Source organism: Elephantulus edwardii, unplaced genomic scaffold (assembly GCF_000299155.1).
Source record: "Elephantulus edwardii isolate Elephantulus edwardi_28Jun2011 unplaced genomic scaffold, EleEdw1.0 scaffold00063, whole genome shotgun sequence".
Classification (NCBI taxonomy): domain Eukaryota; kingdom Metazoa; phylum Chordata; class Mammalia; order Macroscelidea; family Macroscelididae; genus Elephantulus; species Elephantulus edwardii.
In genome coordinates this window covers 8849885-8871967 of record NW_006399813.1, presented here as the reverse complement: position 1 = coordinate 8871967, position 22083 = coordinate 8849885, and the positions used below count along the sequence as shown (strand labels likewise).

The 22083-nt window shown below is 47.5% G+C and overlaps 1 protein-coding gene across 2 annotated transcripts in view; it reads left to right on the top strand.

Moving 5' to 3' along the window:
* The window catches only part of PLXNA2 (plexin A2), a 297126-nt gene that overhangs the window by 173075 nt on the left and 101968 nt on the right, over nt 1-22083 (top strand). For both annotated transcript variants that reach the window (XM_006887939.1, XM_006887940.1), the window contains 2 exons: nt 17203-17303; nt 20597-20720. In XM_006887939.1, coding sequence (XP_006888001.1) covers nt 17203-17303; nt 20597-20720 — 225 coding nt within the window. The remainder of the gene's footprint in view (nt 1-17202; nt 17304-20596; nt 20721-22083) is intronic.

The window sequence follows — 22083 nt, the reverse complement described above, 5'->3', positions numbered from 1 at the left end:
TCACCTTCTCTCTTGTGGCTCTCGAGGAAGCTTCATGGGACCCAGCTAATCCCAGGCATCTGGTTACCAGGTGAGGGATCTGTCTTAACGATTGCACAGCCTCCATTGCCTCAATCCTCTCGCCCTTCATTTCCTACCCTACCTGATTTCCTTAACTGAATAAATCCGCTGTTGTCATGGAGACAACACCATATCAGCATCTCTGTTCTTTGTACATCTTTCCAAAATGCATGACTAGTAGGAAGGACCTTGTTTCTGCTTCTTCAGTATTTCTAGCTCTGTCTGAGAAGATATGAAATGGCACCTAGAATATCTGCCTTGGCATCTCACCCTCTTTTTACTTGTCCATTGACTAAATCGTACCGTCATCTTCAAGGACTACTCTTGCTTTCACTTCTTTCAGCCGAGAATCCTGGGTTTCAGCACTCTGAATGCTGATGATTTCATCAGTAAGGACAATAGCTGGCCGAGGTGTCTGTATTGCGGACATAATTCTTCCCATATGGTAGAGAGCACTTCTGGCTCAGAAGTGTTAGGTGGCTTGTTCAGCATTGCCCAATACATCAAGGTAAACCCTAGGCCCCGCTGTACCTTTAGTATGCAAACACTGCCACCTTCAGTGGGGTTTACATCTAGAGATTGAGCACCAACTGTATTCAGGGCTCTTCAGGTATAGATGTTACTTAAGCCTCAGAATAGCCTTGTGTAGTTGATACTACCATTATCATCACTTTCTAAAAGAAGATGCTGGTGGTCAAGGAGGCCCAATAACTTTTTCTTTAGATGAGCCTAGCTAGGAATAAGGTGTGATAACAAAGACTGTGTCCATTTAGGAAAATGCAACTGTTTGGTAGAAGGTCAATGGACACAAGGGGAGCCTTCAGTGAGATGGATTGACACCATAGATCCAGTAATAGGCTCCAGCAAACCAATGAGTGCAAAGATAGTGCAGGACTGGGCATAGTTTCACCCGGTCACAGTCAAGGTCTCTGAGTCAGAGCTGACTCAGTGACGGATAGCAACAATCTGGAAAGCGGACCCAGCAGTGGGCACTGTCCTAAGGCTCACAGAGAGCCTGCATTCCAGTGTTTAAGCCAGAAGTTCCTCTCCCCACTCTCCTTTCCCTTTTGACTCCTGCAGGACCCTGTACAGGGTTTTATGAATGAGGAGAGGGAAAATGTCATTGAAAACTTCAACCAACTTTGGATTCCTCTCTTTGAGTGATAGATAGATTTAATTACACAGAATTACTCAGCCACTCCACTCCTCTCCCCCAAGTCATTAAAAATAGATTTTCTCTTTGAACTCTACTCCACCTTTGGGTCTCCGGGGCAGTGAGGAGTTCTTGGGAGGTGGCCCCAGGGTCAGCTTCTGGTCAGAAGGTTGCATGTTGCATTAGTTGCAATCAGAGGCTCTGGAACCTCCAGCTGCTTTTCAGAGGCTTTTATGCCTTTTAGAAAAATTTTTAATGATATTGATCACGTGGCGTTCACAGCTCAGAGGACAGGCAGGGGCTGAGTCTGTGTTTACTTTATGAGGATTTAAGGAGATCTGGACAGGCTAGTATTGATTTTTAAAGATATGGATCTAAGATGAGGAACAAACAATAATGAGTTCTTCATATTAATTACTGGAAAGCTGATTCACAGGGAAGACTTAATCTGAAAATGTGAGCTCCCTCATAGGACCCCTTCCTGCATGAGCCCAGGAAATGGGTGGGACATACTATGTCTCCTTTTTAAAGATAAGGAAATTGGAGGTTTGAAGCCCTTAAAGTTGCTTGCCCACACAGGTGATAACAGGCCAGGCTCCAGCCATTGGGCTAGCTCCAGCATCCTGCATGTGCTGGTTTAAGAGTGACATTCCACAGGAGGCTCAGGATGGAAAATGCAAAATCTGCGAATACTTTCTTCCATCATTGTTCTGATCCTACCCAGTGTAGAGATAAGAAGGGGGTTGGAAATTCCAACCTCAGCATCCTGTTTCCTTCTCCAACCCATCTCTTTCTCCATCATCTGATAATACTTCTTTTGTGGCCTGGCTCCTCATTCACAGCTGAATCCTTTTTAGAAAGCAGAGGAGACCAAAACGAGCTAAGAGGTAGGTGAATTTAAAAGCGGTGTCCATTCAAACCTGCCCAAGCGCTGGGCTGGGACTCAGTTTCCAGGAAGAGGAAATTGCCAGCCAGACCTGTGGGCAATCCCAGGGAGCCAGCCCTGCTGGGTAATCCCAGGGAGTCAGCCCTGCTGGTAGTTCCCAGGAGCCAGTTCTCCTTCCCTGATCCTTGCCTGTCTCAACCCCACCACCTCAGCATAGGAGTCAGGCAGGCCTGGATTTGAAACTATCTGCCATGGCCGTGTGTTCTAGGCAGGTTTACCTAACCTGATACTCGACGTGATTTAATTCCCAGCCATCGAGTCTCACACACAGCCACCACTCAGCGTAGGTGGAGGTGTGTCGGTTGCTGTAAGGCTAAACAACTTTCAGTGGCGACTCTACGCTCAGACTAGGAAGCATGGCCTGGCAATCTGCTGCTGAAAATGAGACCACCAGGAAAAGCCCTGTGGGTCACAAGGGTCTGGTCCCCAACTGGTCATTGGGATGGCACAGGAAGCAGGCCATTGCATGGGGTCACCAAGACTGAAGCCAGTTCAGAAGCAGCCACCAGTAGCTCATGACGCAGTGAGGCTATAAATACCACACCCCACCTCCGGAAGGCTGTCCTAGGGACTTACTGAGAGACTACGTACAAAACTCATCCCCGCTGGGTTAAAACCAACTCCCAGCTGACCCTCCATTGGGTCCCCAGGGGTATAAACTGCATGGGAAGAGATTGCCCATCTTTCTTTCTCCCTTTGGACCTACTTGGTAGGTATGAACTTGCAGAGGGAAAACCTTTGGATTAGCAGCACAACTCCTTAATATAGATAAAGGCCTTAGATAAATAGCAATGCATTCATTATTATTACTGTTCCTACTGCTTCGTTTCACTCAACAAGCTCAGTCAACTACCCAGAAAGTAGTGTCAGCCCATCAGGGGTCTGCCAGGCATCAGCAGGGAGCCCTCAGTCCCCATCCCTTTTGGCCGATCTCTGGGGAGCAGATGCAAGAAGAAGGCAGAATCAAATCCTGCCTCTGCACCCATCACACTTATCCCACACAGTGGGGAGATTCCGCTTTAGCTGCTGCTTCAGGCATCCAGGAGATGATCAGCCCTTTCCCTCAAAAGACTTAAGAGAGACGAGAGAACATGGGTATTTTTCTGTGGAGTTTTACTGTGCCAAAGGGAATATTGTACCAAGCACACCAGGAGCCGTGAACGCAGGGGCCAGGCACTTCTACAGAGAGTCAACTTGGGCTTCTGTGCCTGAGAACAATCAGGACAGGCTGGAGGTGGGGCTGCCTCGTACCAGCCATCTCCCTCCATGCCACACTCTCTGAGGACTCTGAGCTTCCAGGTGGAAAAGCTTTGAGGCTCAGAGACTCCAGATCTCTCATATGCATTCACAAATGAGAGCTTGTGAAGAAGAGAAACTACTCATGCATCCATTTCCTCAGTTCACAACTAGCAAGAACCTCAAGTTGTCGGGAGGTATGGGAAGCCCAATTCTCACCTGTCCTCAGCTTGCTTCAAGCCACCTCACTCTGCTCTGGCCTTGCTTTCAATTTGATCGAACCCTGCCTCCTAGAACTGACTCCTGAGACACCCACTCCCTGCCACCCCTCAGAAAGTTCCCTTGCAGTGTGACTGAGAAGACTAGGCAGTACCATCATGGATAATGATAGGTTCTCCTCCAGCTGGGCACTGCGCCACTCACAGCTCCGCCTGGGTGCACCCGGCCCTTTGGGACCACACTCTCCTTGTGGATGAAGTGGAAATCATAATTATAACAATACTACTCCTCGCTTCCTCCCTGGAGAGCTGTGCAGATCAAATGAGACCATGCGTGTGAAAGTGTTTTGAACATGCGAAAACCTTCCACCACTTCTTGAGATTGTGCTATTGATCTTAGTCCACAAAACAGCCCTGAGCCTGGCAAGTCATCAATCCATCCTCAACTGGATATGTGAATAAGTGGCTAATCTTTTCTTGAAACTATTTTTGGATTTAGAAGGGTTGGTGGGAGGGACTGGCAGAGAGGGACCACCAAAAGGAGGTTCAAAGAAGAGGAGTGAGGCGCTTGGAGCCGTGGTGACACCCCAGCTGCTGTGTGCTTACTTCGCCCCAGCCCCTGGGAACCAGGGCCTTGTTCATCAAACCAACTGCATGCTCCAGCAAGGCTCACTGTGTCACCTCCCGCCCCGCCACCTGGCTCCAGGCCACTGAGAGGGCTTCTGTTTCGTTCCTCATATCAGGAGGCAGGGGACACTTGTGGGGACAGGTGGACCATCTGGCATGGGCAGGCCGATTCCAGGGAAGCAGGGGAGTAAATGCTTAGTCACTGAGTGTCCTTCCAGCCTGGAGGATGGCTCCCTCACTCCTTCCCTCTCTCAGGGCTCTCTCTTGTGTTGCTGCAAAAGAGTAGTGCAGGCCTTTAGAATGCCCAAGCCTCGGGCTGAGTGTCTTCCCGTCGTGCTGGAAGTCTGTGCTTCCTTGGCCATATTGCTGTTGGTTGTTACTGGGTTGATTCCCATTCCTGGTGACCCTGCATGTTACAGAGTAGACGTGCTCTGTGTGGTTTTCATGGCTGTGATCCTAAGAAAACACATTGGCAAGCTTTTCGTCTGTGCTGCCACTGACAGGATGTGTGCTGTCACCTTTCAAATTCGTAATCAAGCACAAGCATACTCTGGTGGTAAGGAGTTATATTACCAAGCCAAAGACACTCAGTTCAAATCCACCAGCTGCTCCCCAGAGAAAGATGGGCAATCTCCACCCATGGGATTAACTGCCTCTGAAAACCTGCTAGAGGGTCGGCTATGAGTCAGTTCAGATTCCATGGTACGTAAGAAGAGTTTAGCACACACTGTTTGGGTAGAGGTTGTGAGGATGTTCCAGGATAGGGCAAGGTAAGAGTCTCTGAGTTGAATTCAGCTCACCAGCACCTAACATCACATCCTAAATCTCTGGCCTAACAGAGGACTTAGCAAAGCATGTTGTTGTTATTCTTGTGTAATGTAGATTCAGAACCAAACCATAGCTGACCCTCTGACAGGTTTTCAGAAGCAGTTAATCGCACGGGAGGAGATTGTCCATCCTTCTCCGATGGAGCAGATGGTGGACTCGAACCGTGTGCCTTTGGGATTGCAATGCAGCTTCTTGCCACTAGGCCACCAGTGCTCCCTAGCAAAGCACATTGTCGTTGATTGCCGTCAGGTTGAGCACGACTCATAGCGACCCTATGAACAAAAGGCCTGAAGCCTTTCTATAAACTATCGACATTTATCAAAGTTCATAGTGTTTCCAGAGGCATGTTGTTTAGGGAGTGGGTGCCATTCCTGCTTCCAAAGAGGCTCAGTAAACATGTAAGGAATACATAGACTCAGGTACAATCCAGTGGCAGAGTCTATTTCTCTGTTAGAGCCTTTAAGTTCTCAGAAGTGAATACTCCTTCCTGGTGTCCACAAAGGGTGGTAGAGATGGAGCACTAATTCCAGCTCACTGGGCACAGTGTTCTGGTTCCTAAATTCAGAACTGAGGAACTTAGAGTGTTTGACACAGTTCTTAGTCAGGCTGAGAATACCTCAGAAGAAAGGCCTGAACATTTACTAAAAAAAAATCAGTCACTGAACACCAGTGGAACGGAGCAGTTCTACTCTGACACACATGGGATCACACGGAGCTGAAATCAACTCTATGGCAACTAAATTTTCTACCCCGAGAGGGGTTTGTTTGGACCCCGGCTGTGGCTAGTCCCACGCCTTCCTGGACTTGTCCTGGACTGCCTACCCCCATGGGTTAGCCATATCTGTCACTATCTTCAGGAATATGGCTGGTTTCATCCAGCAGCCTTCCTCAGTGACCTGTCCCTGCAGCCGGTAACAAGTTGATAATGTCCATGACTGTCCTGGGCCTCAGAAGAGAGTGTGATATGAAAAAATACCCTCTACCCTTTGCATACTGAGTTCTTCTCACAGAAATCTCCAGCCAGGCTGAAACTGGACAAAGGGGTTCACCAGAGCGAGACAACAGGCCCTCCTGGTGCTGTAGGAACCAAGAACACAGTATGAAAAACAAAAAAACAACCATTATCACGGAGGGGCTTTTGATTCATAGATACCTATGAAGCAGAGGAGAATGACTCCACTGGGCTTCAAGGCTGTAATCTTTGCAAAACCGGCTTGCTGCATCTTTCTCCACTGGAGCTGCTGGTGGTTTCAAACGGGTGAACTTTCAGTTACAACTGAGCAATTAACCACTGCACCACCAGAGCCCTTCAACTCAGTATGAGTCACTTTTCATTACAAGTATTCCTCAAGTAAATGACTTAATAGGACAGTTATGTTCATCAAAGGCATAATTATAAGACTTAATATCAAGCAGGGAAGAATGCTGAGTGTGAGGGTGGAATCTAGTCCAAAGGAGCCCCGTGGGTCCCCGCCTGAAGGTGGTGGAGAGGCCTGGACAAGGGCATCTCCTCTGTACAGTTCTCAATGCACTTGTTGGCTGATGCCATTGACCTCTTATCCCAGCACTCAGAGGCGTAGAGCCTCGAGTGTAATTAGAAGGCAGTAATAATAAACAAACACTAATTAAAGTGTCATAGATTGTTCCATCAAACTCTTAAGTCAGGCCTGACAAAGTGCTGTCTAACACTGTGGGCACTCCTGGGGAGGGCTCCCTTCCGGCCAGCCTGACCTTCCGGGAAGCCTCTGCTGCTCTGGCCGACTGAGCCCTACCCATCAGGTCCTAGTGAAAACACTCCACTCCGCCCTGGGCCTTCACAGTAAAATGACTCCTGACTCAACTGGTCTCCTGTAAGGGATTCCCAGACTTGAAATTATTAGAGCCAATGCTGGAAGGAGCCCTCACAGCACAGTGGTTAAGCGTTCGGCTGTTAGCTTAAAAGTCAGCGGTTTTAACACACCTAGAGAGCTTCAGTCTGCTCAGCTCCACAGTCAACACTCTTGGCACCAGCAGTCAGGAAATCAAAAAGCGTATCACGATGGGAAAGTCTGCTGTTAGGGACCTCTCAAAGGTACTCAGGAACAACAGTGTCTCTCTGGAGACTAAGGTGCGCCTGATACAGGTCATGGTATTTGCAATCGCTTGTTATGCATCAGAGAGTTGGACAATGACTAGGGAGGACAGAAGGAGAGTGGATGCTTTTGACCTGTGGTGCTGGAGAAGGGTACTGAATGTACCATGGACTGCCAGGAAAACAAACAGATTCCTCTTGGAGAGGATTAAACCAAGCTACTCCTTGGAGGCAAGGATTCTGGGGCTTCGTCTGACATACTTCGGACATGTTGCCAGGAGGGACAGGTCCTTGGAGAGGGACATCATGCTTGGGAGGGTGGAGGGACAGCGCAGGAGGGGAAGACCCTCTATGAGATGGATTGATTCAGTGACTGGGGTAATTGGGATGGGTGTGTCAGAGGCGGTGCAGTTGGCGCAGGATAGAGCAGGGTTTAGGGCTGTTGTGCATAGGGTCACTATGAGTCGGAAACGACTCCACGGCACATAACAACAACAACAGAGAGAGGTGTGGCAGTGTGCTGCTATATAGATTTAATAGCAATGGAAACAACCCTGTGGGGAAGCTCTTCTCCATCCCATAATGTCTGTATGAGTCCAAATTCAGCTTAAAGACACGTGGTTTTACTGTTTGGTTTTAGTCAGCTGTTATTGTTAGCTGGCTCCAAGATGACTGACTCATGACAGCCTCACACACGACAGAGCGAAACACCGCTCAGTCCTACGTCATCCCCATGGATGGCTGCAGAATGGGTCTTTGTGATCTGTGGAGCTTTCATTGCCAATTTTTAGGTCTTCGATTGCCAGACTTTGCTTCCTGTTCTTTCTCACTCTGGAAATTACACCGAAACCTCTGAAGCCTCATAGCAACAGGCAAGCGTCTGCTGATAGCTGGTGGCTGTACGTGAGGTACGCTGGCGAGTAAGCAAACCTAAGTTTCCCAAGTGGAAGGCAACACTACACTGAACCTCCTCTACCACCACTTTACCTCTAGACATACAGTATTCTTCAAAGTTCTTTTGCATGCACACACACACACACACACACACACACACACAGTGGAATGTCCCTCAAGGCAGAGGCAACCTTAGGTCATCTCTCAGGTAGGTAATCTCTCCTGCAATTTACAGGTTTGGAAACCCAAGAGCAGGGTCATCTGTGAATTGGTTCTGACTAGACAACAATGAGTGTTAGACTGTAGCTCCAATATCTAACATTTAAAGACTTCCCAGGAAGTCTGGAACGGAGCTGAGATAGTCTTTATCAGTGGTTCTCAAACTCTAGCATGGCGAGAGATCACCTAGTGAGCCTGTTCAAGCCCAATTTCCTGGACCACATATTTAGAGTTTCTGACTTAGTAGATTGGTCTGAGGCCCCTACATTTCTGTGTCCAGTAAATTCACAGGCAATGTTAGTACTGTGATTGAGGGCCATTCCTTGAGGTCCACTGACCTCTGATGGACACAGAGCCAGTTTTTTATAAGACACATTCTCTTGGCTGAACCATAAGAGACTAGAGAACTCAGAGACTATGTATTCCAGCTCTGTGGCCTAGTGCATAAGGAGCTGCTCTACCAACTCAGAGGCAAATGGTTTGAATCCTACATCTGCTTCCTGGGAGAAAGATGGGCAGTCTTTCCCCTTCAAATTTACCCTCTGGAGGCCAACTATGATTCAGTTGTAAATTTGAGGGCAGGGTTTTTGGTGACCTTCGAGGTTTTTCTTCAAGTTAACCCCAAATATGCTTTTCCAGATTTAGATCCCTTGATCTCTTGTCCTTATGAGAAAAACGATATTTCTTGAAAAACGCGGGTATTTTATGTTTACTTATATAATTCTAACTGGGATTTTCTTTGACCTCGTGTGGATCTGTCTATGCATCCTTCAAGGCCCAGACACCAGGCTCTGTCTGTCAGGAAATGTGCTTAGAGTCTCCACCCAAAATGCTGCTGTCCAGTAGAAACATAAAGTGAGCTAAAAGTGCAAGCCGCAAATCACAGTGTACAGTTTAACATTTTCTAGCACCACATTTCAAGAAAAATGTGAAAGAGATTATATTTTCTGCATAGATTTTATTTAACCCAAAATAGATGTGAAGTACTGTATTTTCAGGATGTGTCAGTATTTTAAAATATTGGTGAGGTGTTTTGCATTTACTGGCTTTGAAATAGTAAGCTCTAGAGACACAGTCTACAGGAAGTTGAACGGCGAGCCCAAAGGCTTTGCATCTCTGGTACTTCGAATCAACCAGCTTCTCCAAAGGATAAAGATGGATGATCTTCTCCCGTGTGATTTATAGCCTTGAGGACCCAATGAAGAGGCAGCTATAAGTTGGTTCTGATTATAGGGGTAATGGGTTGGGTTGAGTCTTTAAAATCCCATATGTATTACATACTTAGTCTGGACTAGCTACATTTCACGTGTTCAGTAGCATGTTATATACTCTCGTTATGTCCCTTCAAGTCAGAACCAACCCATAGCAGACCCTCCACTGGGTTTTCGTAGGCAGTTAATCACACAAGAGGAGATTGCTAATCTTTCTCCCACAGAGCAACTGGTAGATTTGAAGCCTGTGTCTTAGGGTTGGCAGTACTACTTCTTGCCACTAAGCCACCAAAGTGACTGCCATATGGGGCACTGCAGACATAGAACTATTCTATCTTTGCTATGTCATTGTTGCTGTTCATTGCTGTCAAGTCAAGCATGACTCATAGTGACCCTATGAACAAAAAACCTGAAGCCTTTCTATAACTACCATCGTTTCTCAAAGTTCATAGAGCTTCCAGAGGCACGCTGTTTAGGAAGCAGATGCCACTCCTGCTTCCAATCTTTGGTATAAATACCATGAACACTCTATCAGTGATTCTCTTAGAACATATGCCACTTTTTTGGTTTTTATCCCTACTGTGTTTGTGGCTTGAAGGTTATGGCCATCCTCTAATGCTGGTGTTGGCTTTTATTACCCTGAATTACCAGCACTGATTTAATTAGCACTGATTGACAAATGATCATAGGAACACATGGATACAGGAGTGAGAGAGAGAGTGTGTGTCCATGAAATATCTAACTTGGAGGGTCTTCTCAATCCTAATGGCATTTCTTTCTTTGATCTATATCAAGGTATTGGATCTTGCAGGAGAGAATTCCATTTTACAACACCCCCTTCTTTTAAGTTTCCTGTTTCACTTAGCTCTTCAACTCAGTGCATTAAAAAAAAGAAAGAAAGAAAGAAAGAAATCCCACCAGGAGAGCCCAGGAAACAGGAAAAATAGTTGTGCTATTGGTTTCATGTTTGGAGAAGAACAGGGTTCTCACTATCTCCGTGGCACTTGGCGTGAAAGTGGGCTTTGTTGCTGAAGACACTGCTCCCATTCAGGGCCCCCTCTCCCAGCTGCTGAGAGCCGGGCTGTGTTTTGACAGACGGGCCAAATGCAATGCAGACAGTTGTTTTAATTTCCAGCCAGATGCAGACATCACTCACAAGGAGCCTGAAACCCAAGAAAGGAAGGCCCGGCCCTGAACTACTACTCTCAGGCCTCAGCGAGTGGGCTGTCTGGGTTAGGCGGAAGCAGACCCGGCAGCAAGGGTCACACATCTCCTAACAGGCCAAGCATCACCAGGCCTGGCAGGACACTGGAAGACGCCCGGCAGGCACCTCCCCAGAAACACTTCTGGTGGGCACTCCAACAGTGAGTCAGAGAGAGCTTAGGGGTTGCTTCTTATGTGACATGAACTCAGCTGATGGCCACTCTGTCTTGTTGGTATTTCAACTACATAGATTTTACAGGATAAAAATCAGATGCACAAGTAAGATAAACCGTGGTGAATAGAAATCTGAGATGCTAGAATTAATAGAATGAATGCAGCTGTAAGGAGCCCTGGTGACACAATGATTACGAACTGAAAGGAAGGTCAGTGGTTCAGACCCACTGCCTGCTCACTCCCCTAGCTGAAAGACCTGGAGATCTGTCCGTATAAAAGTATAGCCTGGCAAACACTCTGGGCAATTCTAGTCTGTCACACGGGGTTGTTATGAGCTGAGATTAGAAACCGCTGCACCACTAGGCACCTTGGCACAGTAATGCACAAAGACCACAACAGTGCAGTCTTGGACTGAGACACACCAAGGATCATGAAGATGGCCCAGGAGCAGGCAATAATATGCCCCACTATATTTTCAGTTAACATACTCGGCTGCTGACTGAAAGGTTGTGGGTTCAAGCTTGCTCAGTGATGTCTCAAATGAAAGGTCTGGTAATCTAGTTTCAAAACATTTTCTTGTTTTTGTTGTTATGTGCCATCGAATCGTTTGTGACTCACAGTGACCCTATGTCCAAGAGCCCTAAACGCTGTTCTATCCTGTGCCAACCTAGCCATCTCAAATGCACTTATTCCCACCATTCCAGTCAGAGAATCGATCCATCTCATCGAAGGTCTTCCTCTCCTTCGCCGCCCCTCCACTCTGCCAAACATATCCCTCTCCTTGCAAACATGCCCAAAGTATGTCAGACGAAGCTTCAGAATCCTTGACTCCAAGGAGCATTCCGGCTTCACCTTCTCCAGGACAAACCTGTTTGTTCTTCCAGCAGTCCATGGTATATTCAACACTCTTCTCCAGCACCACAGCTCAAAGGTATCAATTCTCTTTCTATCATCCCTATTCACTGTTCAACTCTCTGATGCATAGCATGTAATTACAAAGACTATAGCCCAGATTGGGCTCACATCTCCAGCCTGACGTCATTGCTCTTCAGTACTCTTGAGAGGTCCCTCACGGCCGACTTTCCCAATGCAATTTGTCTCTTGATTTCCTGGCTGCTGTTACTAAGTGTTGATTGTGGAGCCAAGAAAACAAAAGCTGTGAACAATCTCAATCTCTTCACCATCCATCCTGATGCTGCCAATTGGCCCAGTGGTGAGAATCTTTGTCTTCTTGACATTGAGCCTCAATCTACATAGGAGGCTGCAGTCCTTGACCTTCTGCAGCAAGCACTTCAGGTCCTCCTCAGTTTCAGCAAGCAGGGTTGTGTCATCTGCATAAAGCAGGTTGTTGATGACTCTTCCACCAATCCTGATGCTACATTCCTCTTCCTACAGCCCAGCATCTCAGATGATCTGTTCTGCATACAGATTGAAAAGGTATGGAGACAGAACACATCCCTGACAGATTCCCCTTCTTGATTTTGAACCATGTAGTGTCTCCTTGCTCTGTTCTGACGACTGCCTCTTGGTCCAAGTATAGGTTTCGCATTAGCACAATCTAATGTTCTGGGATTCCCATTCTTCTCAGAGTCAGCCACAGCTTGTTGTGATCCACACAGTCAAAATCCTTTGCATAGTCAATGAAGCACAGATAGACATTCTTCTGGTATTCTTTGCTTTCTGCCAAGATCCATCTAACATTAGCTATAATATACCTAGTACCACGACCTCTTCTAAATCCAGTCTGTGCATCTGACAGTTCTCTGTTGACATATTGTTTCAAACATTTTTGGATAATTTTCAGCAGACTCTTGCTTGCATGTGATATTAATGATATTGTTCGATAATTTCCGCACTCTGTTGGGTCACCTTTCTTTGGATGGGAACAATTATCGATCTTTTCCAGTCAGCTGGCTGTTCTCCAGATTTCTTGGCACAACTTAGTGAGCACATCCAGGGCAGTGTCTGTCTGTTGAAATATGTCAATTGGTATGCCATCAACTCCTGGAGCCTTGTTTTTTGCCAATTCCTTGAGAGCAATTTGAACTTCCTCCTTCCAAAACATTAGCTGTTGGAAATCCTGCCAAGTACACTTCTCCTAGGATGTCCATGAGTCACAATCAAATTCATTTCAACAGAATGGCCAGGAATTGGAACCACCATCTCCTAACAACCATGGAGCCTTCCTCTGAAAGCAGAATGCCCTTCTGCAGCCGCCCTGACAGCATCTCTTTAACTGTGTTTAAGCTGTTGGTGGCGGGAATTCCTATTTGAAGAGAGGCCTGTTGTGTTATTGGACAACCCTGATTTCCTTATGTTGCGTTCTCCTGAAATTGCTTATCCATGGGTCCTACTGGAGCCTTATTGCTCTCCTTCAAACACTGGGACACTACCTTCATGACTCCCCTAAGACATTTCTCTTTGGGGCTAAATGGGCTCCAGAGTCCATCATTTGTACCTCAGATAAGGTATCTGGTCCCTCTAATTTCTGGTCACCCATCCAGCAAGGCTTTCTGAAGTTTGAATAGAGCAGATCCTGGAGGTCTGAGCTCAGAACACGCAGTGTGGGGTGGTCTCTAGACCCCGACATTCTCTGCAGCTTTTACATCTCCGTGTCAGGCCAACACAGGACTTCGAGGCCATTCAAGTTCTTAGATATTCTCCTGTATGTTATACAGGAGTCATTTCAAACCAGCTACCCGCACCCCCAGCCTATGCTTAGGATCAATTTTTTTAAACCAAATTGCTAGATTTTATACTTGCTGTCCTGCAATTATTATTATTATTATTATTATTATTATTATTATTATTATTATTTAAGGGAGGTTCCCAAAGCAAACAATCCTGTTGCCATCGAGTCAATTTTGACTCCTAGCAACCACCAGAACAAAGAAGAACTGCCCCCCAGCAGCCAGCATTTTCAGGCCTGTCATCTTGAAGCAAACTCACATGCAGCTCTCCCTCAGAGTGGCTAGTGGGTTCCACCCACTGACTTTCCAGTTAACATCTTAGTGCTTAACCGCTGTGCCACCACAGCTCCTACAAAGAGAGGTTAGAGGTGTTTAAAGGTCACTCATTTTCAGAAAGTCCTTGTAATGAACAAACTCAAATTCATTGTCATCAAGTTGAAGGGCTCATAGTTGACCCTCCAGGGAGTTTTCTAAGATTGTAAATGACGCATGAAGAGATTGTCAGTCTCTCTCCCCAGGAGCCACTGGTGGGCTTGAACTGCCACAGGCACTTTCTTTGAATTAGCAGCGCAACTCCCTAGGAACTACTACATGACCAGAGCTCCCTAATAAACAATAAAAATGTGATGGTGCAGTAAGAAACAAGCTCCTTGGCAGACATATAGACCTTTTGTGATCTGACCCTCTCTTGCAATGTTTGTCCTGCCTCCTCCATCCATTGTCCTGCCCCCACAATGGAGTTATCTGGAACTTAAGCATGCTTAAGGCATTCTGATGGTTCAAATAATCAAAAGATCCCAGTTCAAACCTATCAGCTGCTCTGCTGAGAGGGATATGTCTTATCTGTGACCATAGAGATTATAGCCTAGAAAACCCCTTATAAGATAGGCTAAGGTCAGTCCTGCCCTGTCGTGTCAGGGTTGCTGTGAGTTAGAATCAACTCTATAGCAACATGTTTTTGGTTTTGCCCATGCTTATTTGTGATAATCCCTCAATTTGAAATATTCTTCCAGGTTTCTGCATTTCCCACCCTCTTTGTCTTTTAAACTCACCCACACTTCCCTAGTCCCTTCTTCCCCATGGGCTGCACTGGGCACCTGTCCACTAAGCGCCCACGTTCTCAGGGGCTCACACCAAGTGCATGCAGTGAACACCCAGCACACTAGAACAATTGTCAGCTTGTAATTACCAGCTCCCACTGGTCTGTGGGCTCTGTGAGGGCGGGATCTGTGTCCCGTTTGCTGGGTTTTCTCTATTACATAGCAGTAGTTTAGTGCCTCCACATAGTTGACATCTGGTAAACATTTGCAGAATGAACAGTGTCAGGATTCATCCCCAGCCTCTCAGGAGGATGCTGTGAAGGGCGTCTCCGTCATATTCCTCACCCCCTGCCAGAGGCAGAACACTGAACCGCTGGACCGCGGGTTATGTTTTCACTGGAGCTCGTGCTTCCAGGACCACAGGTCATGTTTTCACTGGAGCTTACGCTTCCAGTAGGTGGGGGACCTCTGTGCCCTGACAAATGCAAACCCATTCCCAGCTTAGCAATTTGTTTTCGCAGCCCAGCAGCCTCCTGCCCTCGCCAGCAACACATACATAGGACAGAGCAAATGGAAGGCTTCAGTCCTCCGACCTCTTTGCTTGGCCTTTATTATCACACGTGCTGGGCAGGTGGGAGTGAGTCGTCAGCAAACAGACCAGGCTCAAGTCTCTGCAGGCCCCCCAGGAGACATGGAGGAGTTTGCAAGGGCTGGTCTCTCTGGGAGCCAAGGTCTTGCTCGGCAAATTCCTACTTTCCCCAGCAAGACAGAATCAGACAGGCAGCTTGGCTCTGTGGATGTTCCCATTTAGCCAGACTTTTCAAAGGATGGGAAATTTACTAGAGGAACTGAATGTAGACATCAGAGAATGAGATAATTGCATCCAGGTGGTATATTCGCTTGGAAGTAAAGAGGCCATGCCGTACTACGAGTATTATGCAATGAGCAAAGTTTCTTCTTCTCTCTCCCCCTTTCACTGTTTTTCTGCGCAGGCAGGATGTCTCAGCCCAAGCCCAGCTGAAAGCTCTTCAGAGTTGAATTTGTGTCACTCAATAGCCTTTCAGCAGAGTTAACCATTCTCAGCACATGCCATGGTTGCACTCAGTCTTGAGGAGGACTTGAATGACAGGCAGAAATAGATTGAAGGATCTGCTTCAGTAAAGAGCCCTGGTGGCACAGTGAGTTCAGCTATCTGAATGTAGCAGCCACTCCAAAGGAGAAAAATGTGGCATTCTGCTTCCTTGAAGATTGACAGCCTTGTGAATCTTAAGGGTTCTACTTTGTCCTGTTGTTGTGTTGTCATTGTTAAGTACCATTGAGTCAGAACAGTCTCAAAGCTGACCCTCCAGCGTGTTTTCAGAGGCTATATCTTTCTCCCACAGAGCTCCTGGTGGATTCAAACCATGCATCTTTGGTTTGGCAGTGCAATTCTTTTTTTTTTTTCTTGCTGTGTGCCATCGAATCAAATCTGACTGGCACAGAAGAAGATTGCCACTCCTTCTCCAGTGGAGCATCTGGTGGATTCAAACTGCACGCCTTTGGGATTGCAGTGCAGCTTCTTGCCACTAGGCCACCAGAGCTCCCTGGTAGGGAAATTCTTTCCCACTAAGAACCTGTCACGTAGTGCTGCTATATCTCAGAATTCATCCTAGAGAGGGTTAAACCAGGCTACTCCTTGGAGGCAAGGATTCTGGGGCTTCATCTGACATACTTTGGACATGTTGTAAGGAGAGGCAGGTCCTTGGAGAGGGACATCATGCTTGGGAGGGTGGAGGGACAGCGCAGGAGGGCAAGACCTTCTATGAGGTGGATTGATTCAGTGACTGAGGTAATCAGGATGGGTGTGTCAGAGGCAATGCGATTGGCACGGGATAGAGCAGGGTTTAGGGCTGTTGTACATAGGGTCGCTATGAATCACAAACGACTCGACAGCACATAACAACAACAACAACAACTCAACAGCTGTGGGTATTTTGGCTAAAGTAGGTATTTTGCACCCAGAGGCTAAACCATGTTCAACTCAACCACATTTAGCTACCTATTGAAAGGTTGGCCGATTGAGACCACCCCTAGATAGATGCCTCAGAAGAGAGACTTTGTGATTTACTTCTTAAAAGTCAATTACAATAAACCCCATATGGCACAGTTAGACTGTGACACTTGTGGGGTCCTCAAGCATCACAACCCACTCAACAGCATCTGGGTTTGAGGGTTTTTGGGTGGTGCAAATGGTTAACTGAAAGGTTGGAGGTTCAAGTTTACCCAGAAATACTTCAGGATAAAAGGCCTGGCAGTCCACTTGTGAGAAGTGGACTCTGAAGGAATATGGTTTTCCTTCAGAGACACATTGGCTCACCGTGAGCCTGAATCAACTCTACAGCAAATGGTCTTGGTTTTTCCTGGCAAAGGCAAGGTGCCTGTAGCCTGCCACCGCAGCAGCCCAGTCTGCAGCATCCTGTTGAATTATGCTGAGTGAACAGATGGAAACAGTGAGGCCACGGGCTAACCTTCCAGCATCACCTCCTGAGAGGAGGGGACAGTGCTGGTGCAGGTAAGAGTAGACACGACCAGACACACAGCTCCGAGTTGTCACAGTCCGATCTCACTCTGTGTTCTTTCCACTCTCTGCCAGGTCACCAGGGTCCCTGTGGAATCGTGTGAACAGTACACAACCTGCGGGGAGTGCCTGAGCTCGGGAGACCCTCACTGTGGCTGGTGCGCCCTGCACAACATGTGAGTCTGGGAATGGTCCTGAAATGCTGATGGCCAGGTGCTCTCCTGGGGGTGTTGATGTGGTTTGCAGACAGAAAGGAATGAGTCCCTTCTGGGCAGAGCAATTTATGATGGCTCCAAAACTGAAGACAGGAGGAGGCCAAGATGCTCTGGACACGCTATCTCTCAGACTACAGAGCCTTTGTCTCTCTGAATTTCCTTATCCTTCACAATCCTTCCTTCCCAGCTGCTCTGAAGTCCTTTGCCTCCATTCTTGTCAGTACAGGGAAGGCTGTTTTGTTGGAAGAACTCAAAAGAGAAGCTAGAAAATCTCTGTGTTTCCTAAGAGCCTTCACAGTCTAGGCTGAAGAGTCTCACCTGCCAAGGCCGTGCAGAAGGTCATGCCCTGGAGTGGGGAGGGTGGGGCTTCACTTGGCTGCTGTGTGACCCTAGAGGAATCCATCAACCACTCTGTGCTCCCATTGCCCCATTGCTCGGTATGGAGAATGCCTTCCTCGCAGGTGAATTGTGAGGATTAAATGAAATAATAAATGCTTTGGACATAAGGAAGCCCAGAAAAGACAACACAAATCAAAATAATTATTATGGGCTCTGTCCCCCTGGGAAGACCCTTCTGGCCTCATTATCTTATGATTCCAAGAAGTCCACATCTCATTCCAACTGGCCTCCCATCCCTATTCAGATACATTGCCTGCCATTGAATGCCAGCTCAATAGAAATGCAAAATCACACTTCAACTTCCTAATTCGAGGAGCCCCAGAGGGAGAAAAAAGGGTGAAAACCCGAAGGCAGGAGCTGGCTAGGAATTCTGTTGCCCAATGGAGTTGGAAACTCCATGGCTCGATGCCAGCCGGCAAAGCATCCCCATGCTATGTGCTGGGTTTGGGGTGGAGCGGAGGCAGAGGGCCAGGGTTCAGGGTCCTGCACAATAGTTCTTGGCTTCCAGCCCCAGCAGCAGGTGTTGGGAGGGCTCAGGAGGGAGGGAGTGAAGCAGCCGCCTCACAGATGCAAAATCTGGACTGGATTTGAGCCCACAAACACTGAGGTTTTCTCTTGGGTTTGGAGTATGGGACTCCTCCAAAAGTTTTACCTCAACTCGGACCCTGAGTCTCCGTTTAGGCCAGATAAATGGTTAAGATGGTGTTGTATCATTCATGCAATAACAAGGTCTTCTGCCTTCTCAAATCACACTAACACCAATAAATCCAGCAATAACTCCAGGTCTCTGGTTTACCATAGATCACCTCCATCATCTACCTGGTGTAGGTCTACCGTGACTACTGGAATGGCCAGGCTGCATCAGAATAGTCCCAGGTTTCCTCTGTCCTCTCAGCCACCTACTGAATCCTTCCACCCCCAGGGCATGACCCTCCATCCAGCTACTCTACCTCACAAGAACACATAGGAACAAGGTTATTCGTGTTTCTACCTGGAAGTGTCTCCTCTTAGGGACATTCTCCTCTTCCTCAGATTCTCCTGCAATGTCCTCTCCCCCACCCCTGCCCTCCTGTCTTGGGGCCTGGGGAAGAGAATATGAAGCCTCAACCCCAGCTCCCCAGGCCTACACATGCGTGACTCTAATGGAGGCAGAGAGCTGAGGGAGATTGTGAAAAAAGCCTGTGGGTCTGAGGGGATTTGAAACCTCCCTGTCCCTTCTGTATGCCTTGCTCTTGCAAGTGTGTTATTGTCTCCAAGGCTATTTATCTCTGTTAGGGCTGTTGCCATAAATAGTATGATAAAAAAGAACCATTTCGGTGAGTCAATGAGATAAAGGCTCCAGTCAAGAGCCCACTTTAGAGCTATCTTAAGGATTCACTTAAACCTCAATAATTCTTTTCTTTGACAGCATTCATATTTAGATCCATTATGTGCCTGGAAAGGAAGAGGGAGAGGGGGCCGGGGGAGCTCGAGTGGGAATCACTGCTTGATTGTGGACTCTCTTCATGCCCTGGTGGCTATTTGGTTGGGAGAAGGTCCAGCCCTCGAGCCTGGTCCCCGGTGACAGTGGTGGGCGGCAGCCAGACACTCCTGTGGGCAGGCGCCACCGTGCCCACTTACCTCGGTGGGTGAAGGATCCCAGAGGCCGAGATGAAGATCTCGGAGAAGCGCCACACAGCTTCCTGACAGAAGCAGCCCTGGCTGTGACTCCTTGTCTGTCTCTGTCTCCAGGCGTTCTTTCACACCACAAACACTTACTTAACACATACCATGTGACAGGTAGAATGTCCCAATGAATAAAACATGCCTCTTGCCTTCAAAGAGCCATTAATCCGGCCGCAAAATCACATGCACACTGTCCCATGCAGCTCAGGCTAACTCCAGCTCCTTCCTAGTCCTCTGGAGAATGGCAATTGACCGTCATTCTTCGCAATAGTAGCAGAAAGGCTCACGCTGACAGAGCACCTGTTATGTGTATGCATCCGGTCTAAACACTAATGCCCTTACATCAACCCTATGAGGCCAGCTACCATGATCATTATTCCCATTTTACTGGTGAGAAAACCAAGACTCAACTGTAGCAGGGTAATTAAGTCATTTCCCAAGGACACACACAGCTGGCAGGCTAGATCAGGCACCGTAGCTCCAACGTTCATATCCTCAGCTTCTAGCTGGTGGCCTCTAAAGGTCCTCAGCCGTCTGTCTCATTTCCTCATCTAAGCATCCAATCCCCACCTTTGCCAAGAGTTATTCTTATATACTAAGAGAACCTGGTGGTACAATGGTTAAGCATTCAGCTACTAACCTAAAGGTTGCCAGTTTGAGCCTACCTAGCAACTCCTTGGGAGGAAGACCTGGTGATGTCCTCCTGTAAAGATTCCACGGTAGAAAACCTTAAGAGGGAATTCTGCTGTGTCACATGGGGTCACTCTGGAGCCATTTCAGCTCCACAGCCCCTAACAACAGCATTCTTGATGTATAAACTTGATGGGATTAGCCCTGGTGGAAAGAAGCTGCCTGCAATCACAAGGGCACGTGGTTCACATCTGCCTGTTGCTTTGTGGGAGAAAGATGGGCTCTCTCTCTCCTCTTGTGCAATTAACTGCTTCTGAAAACCCACCGGAGGGTCAGCTCTGGGTCAGTTCCTGCTCAGTGGCACACAACAACAAAAACAACAACAGTCTGTCCTTAGATGCAGTAGAGATCACTGGGGTGTCATCAAGCCATTGAGTTACCCATCATGAAAGTCTCCATGAAGTAGGGGAGGAAACCCCTCTTACTTACCCTCAAGGGACAGTGGAGTCAAACAGACAGTCCCTGATGGCCTGACTATTAGGAATCTGTGTTTGTGGCAGGTGCTCCCGCAGAGACAAGTGCCAGCGGGCCCGGGAGCCTAATCGATTTGCTGCCAGCATCAGCGAGTGCATGAGCCTGGCTGTGCGTCCCAGCAGCATCTCGGTGTCAGAGCACAGCCGCGTGGTAAGTAGCTCGGGGAGCGGGGCGCACAGAGCGCGCACCTCTTGGGGGGGTGTTCCTTTACCATGTGCACACGTATCTGTAAAATTGATCAGGTGCTACACGGCCCGAGGAAACTTTATATTTATAGAAAACCTATAGTAACTCCTCTTGGAAAGGGTACAGTCATTCTCCGTACTCCTTGCAAATTCATCACCCATTGATCTGTGTTGTAAATTTAGATTTTGCATTTAGGGGCAAATATATGTGATGTAATTCTGTCCAATATGAAATAACACATTCTTCTGTAGAATGCTGTGTTTGCAGTCTTCCACTTGCTGCACCCTCTTGGGGAAACCTGTGAGTGAGTGTGAGTGTGTGTGTGTGTGTGTGTGTGTGTGTGTGAGAGAGAGAGAGAGAGAGAGAAACAGAGACAGACAGACAGAAGCGGAGAGAGAGAGACTGGGGCTTAAGAGGAGTAAAATATGCCTTAACCACCTGTCAAGATACAACTCAAATGATTTCATGTCCCGAGGCCTTGCACTATTTCATTCTGAAGGCTTCATGAGCATTCACAAATGTTAATTAATGAACCTCCCACAATTTTGGTTCATTCATCACCACCAGGATGTTTTGGCTCCAGTGGGACTGCTGAACAAACATGGGAACCTGACAAACATCGGTTCCACGGAAACCAAACAGGGGCGGGGATACCTGCACAAGTGGGTCCCCCCTTGGAGGCCACAGAGCTGTCCTCATCATGAGCCTTTGCAAGCTCTTGTAGAGCTTCTGCCTAGTAGAATCAGTGACATGTCTCACCTGTTTTAAATTCCTCCAACTCCATTGTCGTTAAGTCAATCCCAATATCCAGCGAGCGTGCAGAATAGAGAACTGCCTCACAGGCTTCCCAAGGCTGTGACAGTTGCCTTTTTCTCCCGTGGAGTAGCTGGTCTGTTTGAACCACTGACCTTTTGGCTAGCAACCAAATACTTAACCACTATCAGAGCTCATTTTAAAATACCCCTTAGGTGAATATTATAATTGTGTACTAGCTGGTTTAAAAGGACTCTGAATTTGTAAAGGCATTTTGCCATTTGCTCACAGCCAGCAGTCTCCTGCGAGTATGTGATATTTTCTACATGAAAGGGGAGGTCTTCACATTTGAAAAAATCTAGAACTCAGAGGTAGCTGCAGGTCTCCTCTGCATCCTTGCTGTCCAACTCCCGGATTTTTTCAGGTCCCTGAACCTCTCATGAGCCTATTGCTCCCTTCCAGGGGGAGTTGACAGTACAGAGAACACCAGATAGCCAGAGAAGCAGAAACTCCATAAGAAACCCACCAGGTGGACAGGCAGCCTCCGACTGAGAACTCTAATAAGGAGCAGGTT